Source organism: Microplitis demolitor, chromosome 7 (assembly GCF_026212275.2).
Source record: "Microplitis demolitor isolate Queensland-Clemson2020A chromosome 7, iyMicDemo2.1a, whole genome shotgun sequence".
Taxonomy (NCBI): Eukaryota; Metazoa; Arthropoda; class Insecta; order Hymenoptera; family Braconidae; genus Microplitis; species Microplitis demolitor.
In genome coordinates, this window is record NC_068551.1 from 16,190,377 (window position 1) to 16,201,511 (window position 11,135).

At 27.5% G+C, this 11,135-nt stretch overlaps 1 protein-coding gene across 1 annotated transcript; it reads right to left on the minus strand.

Annotated features, from left to right (window-relative positions):
- Positions 1–925: 925 nt before the first annotated feature.
- LOC103571414 (TD and POZ domain-containing protein 1-like) lies at positions 926–1,531 on the minus strand. Its single transcript, XM_053740767.1, has 2 exons — positions 1,295–1,531; positions 926–1,156 (listed from the first exon to the last, which is right to left on the minus strand). The coding sequence occupies exons 1-2, from the start codon at positions 1,529–1,531 to the stop codon at positions 926–928; spliced, it is 468 nt and encodes a 155-aa protein (XP_053596742.1).
- Between the last annotated feature and the right edge of the window lie 9,604 nt (positions 1,532–11,135).

The following is an 11,135-nucleotide window of genomic DNA, read 5'->3' on the forward strand; positions in this document are numbered from 1 at the left end:
TTTTATAAATTCAATTAATTAATTATAAGTACAGTAAACTCTGGTTATAAGTTACATCGGACGCTCTACTCACTCTCACGTCGATTTCATTTTTTCCTGTAAGTAAGAATATAGACAGAAATATAACGTATAACCAGAGTCTACTGTATTTGTTACAATTGATAAAATTATTAAAAAAATTTTATGGATCCTGATGTTAAATATGAAATATAAAATAAGTAGCAACTAAATTAGAAAAATAATTCTCAGATATTTTTACGAATATTAAAATTGTAAGATATATCTATATTCACCTATGAGTGTGAATGTAGCAGACATCAGACAAATTTAAAATTATAAATAAATAAAGTAAATAATTTAAAAAATAATATTTATAATAAATGCACGTATTAATATTTGAATTTTTTAAATGCGCATTTTTTAAAATTTAAATTTATTAATTATTTACTCTATCAATTAATAATTTAAAATTTGTCTAAAGTCTGCTACATTTATACTCATATTCACCTAAAAGTGATTGAATGGAAAAAAAAAATGTCATTATTTGCCTCCTATCCCTCAAAAGTTAAACTTATGGAGCGATAATAACAAAAAATATTGTACGTCATTCGGCCGTTTAGTGGCGATTTTGACAACGACTTTTTTTCGATATTCGCTTTAATGTTAGTGACGCGAATGTTCGAAAACGAGCGTAAATTTCCGTTAAAATTACGCCCGTTTCGAAGTTTCCCGCCACAAACCTTAAGCTCATATCGAAATATCGTCGCTGTCAGAAAACTGCAACTTCACAGCCTTATGACGTAAATATCTATTACAGCTAAATAATTTATTTTTAATGCACCAGATAAATTTAAAATAATAAGTGAAAATTTCTGATCCAGTTAAAGTTATTGGTAAAAATTATTTACCACTTTATGCATTTACTTTATACAGGACTGCGAGTTGACAGTATGAACTTGTGAGCTTTAAATTTTTCATTGCCCACAACTAAAATAACGTCACTGTTTATTTTACTGTCATAGAGTTCTTTAAGATCATCAGTTATTTTACGCTGTCGTTTTTGCAACGGATAATCAGTATTAAATGATTTATAATCGTCATAAACAGTTATACCAACACCTACAGTTAAGGTGTTATTTGGTATAAGATCATCTTTCTTTTCCAGTAACTCTTTTATTTCAAGAAATTTTTTCAATCCGTACGCGTCATTCAAGTCGTAACTTGTATAGGAAGTCGACCGAATTTTTTTTTTATCATTCTTTTTAAAAAAAAATAGTGAAAACTCTATTCTTACTTTATTTTTCCCATCCTTTCGACACAAATATAGTGATATCCATCCGTTTTCATCTAATAGATTCAGTTGTAAATACCATGAATCTTCATCCTTGCCATTTGCAGTAAAGTTTGATGACTTAAGCTCTACTGGACCTTCATCGTTTTTAGTAGACTCAATAAATGCTATTATTTCATGAATCTTCCATTTATAAATTACTTTGTGCTTTTCGGAATAGGAATCACATACAATTTCCATCTTATCCAGCAACAACGCAAATACTTGGAACGTAATTTTTTTGATTAAATTTATTTAAAATTTAGTTGAGTATATATTTATCAATAGTTTATTATTAAAATAATAAATATTAATCTCGGTGTTACTAAATATAGATTACTGAGATAAAAAATATAACAATTTTTGATACTTTATAACCTAAGCGTCAGAAGCTTGATCTTTTTTATATTAATTTAGTGTCTGTAGTTTGATTAGCGAGACTTTGCGCTTCGATTTTTTACCCCCACTATCAAGGCACAATGTCTTAGGTATTAAATTTAGGTGGTGGGGGTAAAAACCAAAAATATCCGAAACGCAAACTCCCGCTAATCCAACTACAATGTTAGCGCCATCTTTTGATGGGAACAAAATGTAGCGTGATTTTCGAATCACAACGAATCAATTTTATAATTATATCTAATAATAATAAAAACAAATTAAATATTTATTTTGAAAATTCTTAATACCAAATAAATAATTACTTATTATTTTTTACTAGTATATTATTTCTAAGGATAATTATTTTTTTTAGTGAGTGTTCATGGTGAACATTTACTAACTTTACGTTGAATGTAAGTCATTTTTTTTATTTTCACATCACTAAGAAGTCAACTTAAATTCAAAATATTTTCACAGGTGAATAATCTATTTTTATGACTCATATGAAAAAATTCTGTCCCAGTTGATATAAAGTTGAAGGTAAAAATGACCTATGATTTTATGCATTTACTTTGACTTTAAAAAACTATTACACAATATATATAAACAAAAGTATATGTTTAGAGATAAATTTTTCAACTATTAGCTATTCAAAAATTTATTTGAATATTCTAATTCAATATTAATGAAAACTAATAACTTTTACTCCCTATTATTTTTTCGTACATTTGTTTTCCGCCCACGCGATGTTTAATCACAACAATTATTTGAAAACTATACGAATAAAAGTAATTTTCTGTTTATTCTCGTGAATAATTATAAGGAATTGATGCTAATTTGATGCCACACACTTTTAATTTTCATCAAAATTGAGATAATAAGAATTAAATAAATAATGCGCTACATGTTTTCAAAAAATTTAATTAATTTTTAGAAAAACGGAAAAAAGAAGTTTACATGCTAGACGTATTAGAGGTTAAACACAGTCAGAATGATACTGGTGCTACAAGCTTATTAGTTATTCAAATTTCCCGCGGTTGTGTCATTTCACGCTGTTGCCATCGTTTTGTAGCTTCACGACACATGTGACGTCATTAACTAAAATTCGCCTCTTATTTCATTAATAATTTAATAACAATCCCATGATTAAACAAAAAAAATATTAATGTGTTCCAAAATGTTTAATTATTTAATACTGAATAATTTATAGCGATAGTATTATTCTAGCAGAAACTATAGCAGTTTGAAAAATGATTCCCATTTAGGCCCGCGTACAAGGACGAATTTTGAAAATTTATTTCTCAAAAACTGTGGAGTGAATCGATTTGAAATTTTAACAGTGATCCTTTTTTTTATAACTCTTTCGATAAAAAAAATTTCAGAATTTTGGTGTTATTTCGAAAATCGGTATCGAACCTCCTTAATTGAATTAGTTTAAATTAATAAATATTCACTATTTGCGCAGAACTATCCTGTTAGATACAAACTTTACATGAAGTATTTTTTTTTCTGATGAAATGCCTGTGTGAGTTATTGAAAAGTTATTGAGTCGTAAAAGTTAAATATTTTAATGCAGCTATATTTACTCCAATTAAAATAACTTTTATTCATCAGGTATAAATTTTTTTTCAAACCAAGTAATTACAGCAATTTATATAATTTACGTAAAAGTATCATGGACGAAAACATATTTTTTATCTTAGCGATTAAATTATATACAATTTTTTAATAAAATTTCAATTTATAATTCTGACTTTTTTTTTTTAATCAATTTCTTAAAAATTTGTATGTAAATAAATTTAAAAAATATAAGAATAATAAATTAACGTATTGTAAAATTTGAAATTTAAAATAAAAAATTTTTATTTTGCTTTTGTGATAAATATTCTTGATTAGTTACCAATTGGAAATTTCGAAGTTCATTTTTCTTCTTCAATTCGATATTTGCAAAGGAAAAAAAAAAAGTTTTAATAGTTTTTTATCATAAAATAAAAGTCATTGACATTTTTCGACTGACACTTCGATTTTTTTAAAAGTTTACCAAACAAGTTAATGCTCAATTATATTTACAAAAGTGATTTTCGAATGTTTAAAAAACATTTTAAAAAACGAACTTTTTTTATGAAATTTTGGGGGCGCCCCATGTTGCTCCCTCCCCTCGTCCTGTAAAAAATAAATTTTTTTTATTGATTTAAAAGTGAATACCTAAAGGCAATTAAAATTACTCTGAAAATTTTTATCCCGAGTATATTTATTGTAGAATCATAAAACACTTTCTCATAATTAATTTAAATAATAAATCAAAAGTATTTCAATAAATAAAATTTAAAAAATAAATAATCATAAATTACAAGCTTACTAAAAGCTTTAAAAGAAAGTACTCACGCCTTTGCAGACATTTCATAATACTTATCACCTGAAGGTCATTCAATGAGGCCATTCTGGTAAATTGGACACAGGCAATTGAGACTATCAAGGTACATACAATTTACCTCACCGATAATTTAAAAACTAAAATAAATAAATAAAAGTTAAATAATAATAACAGTACTAATAATAAAAAAAAAAAGCTGAATAAATATACCAATGAAGGACAACTCATACCCTTTCATCCATTCTCTTTCTCCCTCTGGCCTCTCCTTTTGGCCCAGTTTTATATCTTGCATACATATATCCCGACTTTTTATTCTTAATTTATCTTACTGGTTTAAGTGATTTGACGTACAGTAATCTTATGTCGCGGGCGTTTCTATCCGATCGTGCCAATGAATCAAACACGACCAATGCCCTAGGGGTTACTAATATAATACTATTATACAATGAATGTACCATATCACGATATAAAAAAAATAGTAATAGTAATAATAATAATAATACAACTCCACCCCTTATTACTATAATTATTATTTTTATATCTCTGTGCCTATGGCTCGTGTCTATTCAATAAACATTATTCATATGACATATTTTTTTTTCTAGGATATACTGGATACATATTTTTATCTAAAAGTTAAAGTGAAGGCATTGTGATAAGTCGCTCCAGAATCTCTTTATACACAGACAAGTGTATAATATTTTTCTACCGAAAATATGTCCATTGTAAAATAAAATTATTATTGAATTGATTACTTCAAAACATCTTTACGCAGATCAAATCTCCTCAAGCTCAATCTCTGCTTTTAAATTTTTCTATTCAATGATAAGACGGTCCGAAATAACATTATCTATTATCGACTCAGCTGGAAAATCATCGGTAGCTGAGAAAACACGTTAGTTAACATGAAAATTAACGTGTTTTCTCTGCTATCGATAATTTTCTAGTGTTTAGTCTTTTGTTATTGAATAGAGAAGTTTCCTAGTAGCTATCTTAGTCAAGATCTCGAAATCACAGTATATATAGATGTAATATTTCGTTGTATTCTCCTTGATTTGCTCAAGATTTGCTCCAGAATTGATCAATGTTGCCACTAGGGTTTCGGAGTAGAGTTTGAGCTTCAGGAGATTTGATCTGAGTAGAGATGTTTTGGAGTAATCAATTCAAGAATAGCTTGTTTTTACGATAGGCATATTTTGGTAGAGAAATGCTATGGAGTTTTCTGTGAACACATGAAAAAAATGAGTTTCATCATCGTAACAAAAAGCGGAATAATAAATGAACTTGGGTCGTAATTAAGAAGCGATTTTTTATGAGAACATATGATGTTTACTGTAACAATATCGTCGTAATTTAAAGCAGGCCTTCATTACTGTAAGTATGATTCAAAAAATTTTTATCAGTGTTACAAATTCATTTTGTTACTTTAAAAAATCAATTTTGTTGCAGTATCAAATTATTGTTTGACCTAACAAACAATTTCTTAACATCACTGCTCAAAAACTCCGATTAAATCTGATTGAGAAATCTTAGTCGGATTCAATCAAGAATTTTCGATTGACTTCAAATCGGCTTCGATCGGAAAAATGATCAATAAAAAATTATTATTTTCCGATTGAACTTCAATCAGCTAATCGGAACACTAACGAGCAATTCCGATCAAATGACTGAATCCGATAGAAATCCGGCTGAGTTTCAATAATATGTAATCGGAGTTTTTTAATCAGGGATTACAAAAATTCTAACCACAACTAATACTTCGTTATTTGTATATTAAGTCAGAGCTTTGTTACCATAAGTTATCTTATCTTTAGTAGCAAGAAATTTTTTTCGTATAAAGAGTTTCTGGAGCGACTTGGGATAATGGGATAATGCCAAAGTAAAAAAAAAAAGAAAAAAACAACAAAGTAACTGTCGAAACTATTCTATTGTACCGTAGTAATAAAGACGTTCTGCAAGGCATACTACTCATCAACCTTTTCAATTACTTGCCTCTTTGATATCTCCAAAGTTATAATTACACACTGCAGTACAATTATGATTACAGCCTTTCCTAGCCTTCTGATGATGAAGTAAATAACAATCAGGTTTGAATTAATTACCAGTATTGTTTATTACGATGGCTACTGATAGAGGCAGACACGTGTCTATTAAATATAGATAGCTAGAGATTGAGATCAGTGAACGTCACAAGTACCCTCTCTTTCCCAAGGGTTAACCAGTGTAACAACTAGCTATCCATCATTTAATCCCTTCCACGCAATCTATCTCGAGTTAAGTCTCTTTTTTATTACTCTTGAGTCTTGCGCCGCCGAATGGTTGCAAAATAACCGGAAAAATAATGAGTCTGCTGGCAATAATTTAACATTTCCTCGACCTCGACGATTGTTGTATTACGCGAACTATCGTCCATGAGAATTAAACAAGTAAAGCGGGGGTGTGGTCCTGTGAACTTCGCCTCGCCTTAAGGCAACGATCGAGATCAAAAGTTTCTTTTACTTTCGCCTGACGACAACACACAAAAAGCCTCTGGGCCAAATTTATTAATTTTATTATACCTGAGGATATTGCTCATGTGAAGATATATCACCCTCGTAATTTACTCTCTATTAATTTTTTTATTATTACTACTATTATTATTATTTATTACGAAATTATAACTATATTCATACAATTGATTTAAAAAATATATGATCAATCTCATTAATTAACCTTTTTTTTATTTTTAGCAATTACTCAATTTGGATGGATCGATTAGTTAAATAATATGTGGTGAGTAAGATAATTTGCGGTTTATTAAATATATGTATTAAATAATAAATTTGTTGGCAGTGGTGTCTTGTCGAGCGTATCGATCGACCGTGACGATCATTTGAGCGTAACAACACTCGATACGAGTAAATTTATTATACATAAAGATTGATCTTATAACTTTACCTTGACTAGAATACTTATATATATATATATATATATATATATATATATATATATATATATATATTCATGCTTATTAAACAATCACTTAACTCCATTTTTGTAAATTATACATGAGAGCTAAAAAAACAGTAAAAAAATCATTTTTTCAACTTAAAAAAAAACAAATATTTAAATATGCATAGGATAGAGGTATCATTTTTGGTCAGTCTAAGGTCAGTTTTGGACACTTAAAATAATTTTTAAAAAACGTATAGAACTATATTAACATGGACAGTTAGTTTACGGAGGAGCGGAAATTTCTTGGAATTACCGAGTTAACGGAAGCCCCTTCTTCCTTAAGAAGTAAACTACAACGCATGCGCTCTTAAATTTACAATTAGCGACATTAATTTGCAGGGTCGTATTGCCCTCAATGGGAGACAGCGTAGCTCGTAGTGGGGGTCAAGATTGAGGGGAAATTCTGAGTTAATGGAGTTCGACTGTAATTAATTTTTAAAATATGTACAAATATACTTTTATCACACAAGTACAAGTTCTTATAATACTTTTTCATTAATTAAAATAATGTACTAAGAGTTCGAAAATTGCGCATGGGAAAAATATTTTTGATCTTAATTTTTCAAAAAATCAGTTTCTTCTTCCATTTTTTGTAGGAGTTAAGCAGTTTTTGTTTGACAACTTTCATAATTTGAAAATTTGAAAAAAATATAAACTAAGCATCAATTATATGTATTATGACACTTCCCTCATTAAAAAAAACGATTCACTCAATGATGAATGTATATCTATATAGTAATAAAATTGAATCGTTTTGAATCGTTTCTTTTAATCAGGGTTGCCAACAGACAATGCAAAAAAATCATTTTCTCAAAAATGTAGAGTTAGGTGGTTTTCTACTGAGACCGTCGTTATATATACATAAGTATACATATTTATATACGTTTCATTGAAATATTAAATTAATAAAATTGCAATATATTACATGAACTCATTAATAAATTTTTCTTTAACAATATCCACATTTTGTTCTACAATTTGTGATTACGATTTCTAAAATAATTTATATAAGTATTTAAATATAAATAAATCACTTTTACCATTCACAATCGTTTATTATTTATAAAGATTAATGATCAATAATTGATGTAATAGAGCAGATAAAAAAATTATTTAAATAGGAAATGATTGAAATGAAAGATTTATTATAATTTTCAACATACCTATTTTTTTTATTTTTTCCTTACAAAAATTTTATTATTTAAACGGAAATACATAAAATTATGTGATTTAAATTTATTTAAAGAGTTATATCATTTGAACGAGTTTTAAAATAAGGTAGAACTTGTTTACAGAGAAATGACGTATAAATAGATTTACGATTTGTCATCTCTGCGGTCACGTACTTGTACAGATTCCTGAGGTTTTTAAGAGGCTGCAAGACGAGCCAGTTAATTATTGAGGCAAGTGCGGTACTCGTTCTTGTTCCTCTAAAGGCGTGACCTCGAAGTCAACAATTTAACTATTTTATTTGATCTTATTTATCTTCGGTACTTATCCCTGAAAATTCAGAGAAAAAAAATTAACTCAACAAACAAAATCCATTAAATTTTAATTTTTTTTTTAACGAATTACAATACTACCTACCGCAGCATCTTAAATTACATGGGGCGGATGCAACAGTACTTGTTACAATGATGCAATTTCTTACCGGAGAAAGTTTCCTGTTAAATATTTTAAAATGAAATTGCACGTACATATTTATTTATACGCACAAATTTAATAATTTTTTTGTTCCTTTGTTTAGTATGTGACAAAAAGTAAAAAATGATGCCGTGTGTTCATCATAATGTCATTCAAGTCCAATATAAAGGGTTCACCTGTCACAATTCGGTTAACGTTTAAGATATATAGCGCGCAAGGTGAAAATTATTGCGTAAAATGCATAATTGATTTGGTCATACACGCTATTAAATGTTATCTATAAGCATCTTAAAGCCTTAACACAAAATAACTACCAATGTGCAATAAATCTGTTAAATAAAAGAGTATCCGTACAATTTAACGGCACTCAAGTCATAAGTCTTTCGAGTTATATACCGGTTTTTATTATTAGGCTTAATGTCTTAAAAGAAAGAAATAAAAGATAAATAAATAATAAAAAAAAAAGTATAATTAAATGACTCGCTGTGTGTTTGAAAATTGTACGAGTTGAGAATCAGACGTATGATCGGTATGAAAAGCGAAAGCATGTCACGTCTTAACGATTAAGATTCTTAACGTTTGACAATTATGAAAAATTCGTCGATAATGCAATAATGTAAAATGTATATGTACTTTACTTTATTTAGTGGACTTTATATATATATTTAATTGTTATATATTTTACTTTTTTCAACTAAAGGGAAAGTAGAGTTAGTACTGTATCTTTTAATGAATTAATTACTTCATAAATTGTTAAACCTATTACGCTTATTTATATATACATATATATATTTCAATTTTATTGTAACTTGAGTCGATTTTTACAAAATAATTTTATTATTTTTATATTATCCGAGAAAAAATAATTCAAATTTATGTAGATTTACTAGCATATAGATCTACGTAGATCTAAAGTTTGGAATAGATCTCAGATCTCTGATGATTTTGGCACATTGTCAATGAGTTTAGATTGAATACATGTAGATCTTTAATGATTTCGAATTTTTCATGATTGTAGATTTATGGTGATCTGAAAAGATCTGTAATGATCTCAGCAAATCTTGAAGATTTCACAATAATGCCGATGAAGATTTAATTAAAATTATGCAGATCTTCGTTATAAAAATCAATTTTTTTTATTAGAGCTACAGAGATCGCAGATTTCTGTGAATTTCTACAAATCTTCGTGCAGTAGATCGACGAAGACTTAAATTATTTTTTTTCCAGGTCCAGTCAATTTTCAAAAAATTATTGTCAAGTTGTTTTGAAAATTTACACACAAAAAAAAAGGGTTTTTTGGCGTAAGAAAAATTTTGCATTATGAAATGAAAACAAAAAGTTTCTTAGGACTAGAAAAAATTTCTTGACGCAAGGAATGTTTTCTGGCCTCAAAAAATTTTCGTTTTGTAAATTCATAATGCAAAAAAATTCTTAGGGCAAGTAAAAATTTTTTACGCTAAAAGAATTTTTTTTCTGTGTAATTGAATATTTAAAATTTAAAAAGTCTATGATTAATTTATAAAGTTATCATTACAAAGTATATTACCATAATTTTAAATAAAGTATATGTAATTTTATTTAATATTTATCATTTTATCAAGTAATTTTTTAATAGTATTATTATAATCTAATGGTCATTAATTGTTACTGAAGAAAATTTGATAAATTACTTTAATAATATATGCTCTATTACATCATTTAACTTCTTAGTACAGCAACCTTGACAGTGCAAAAGTGTTAATGAAATATAATTATTCATTATTCTCTATCGTTTATTGCATTAAGTGTTTTTTAAAAATTTTTTTTTCCCGCAATAAAATTACAAATTTTCTTTTTCTCATTATTTACATACAATAATTTAAAAAAAAAATTTAATAGATGATAAATAAAACCAGAAGTATCCGTTATAATTGGAGTAAAAAAAGTGTACAGTGAATTATATATAAACAGAAAGAAAATTGACGTCGTAGGTTATCAAAAGGGAAAGCATGTCCTCAGGCTTCCGTGCGTCTTTAAAAGTAATATTGTTAATATTGCCTGCGGAACGTTGTGTTTTGTGTGAAACTCCACCCACTTAAAATATATAATTGTGATATATGTAATAAATAAACGATTTAAACATTCACACGGAATACTGCGCACTTTAACAACATAAAAAAAAATACTAAAAATAGAAAACAAAAATTTGTGTCACATGTTGTCTTAAAAAAAAAAATTGACATATTAATTTTTTTAAACTTTAATTACCGTATCTGAAGATTTAATTCCTTGAAGAGCGTTACTCAATACCTGCATTTACAAAAAAGCTATTAATCTATGATTAATAATACACGTTGAGGTGTTATAGGTTTAAAAAAAAAATACAAAACATCAAGCATTGTATATTTTTTTTATACACGCTCACAAGTCAATACA

What these genes read in the sequence shown, in the direction of transcription:
- LOC103571414 (XM_053740767.1), bottom strand. Translation starts at nt 1,531, where the DNA reads ATGGAAATTGTATGTGATTCCTATTCCGAAAAGCACAAAGTAATTTAT. An exon ending in GAAAGGATGGGAAAAATAAA is followed by an intron (nt 1,157 to 1,294) that starts GTAAGAATAGAG and finishes TTACTGGAAAAG; the next exon opens with AAAGATGATCTTATACCAAA.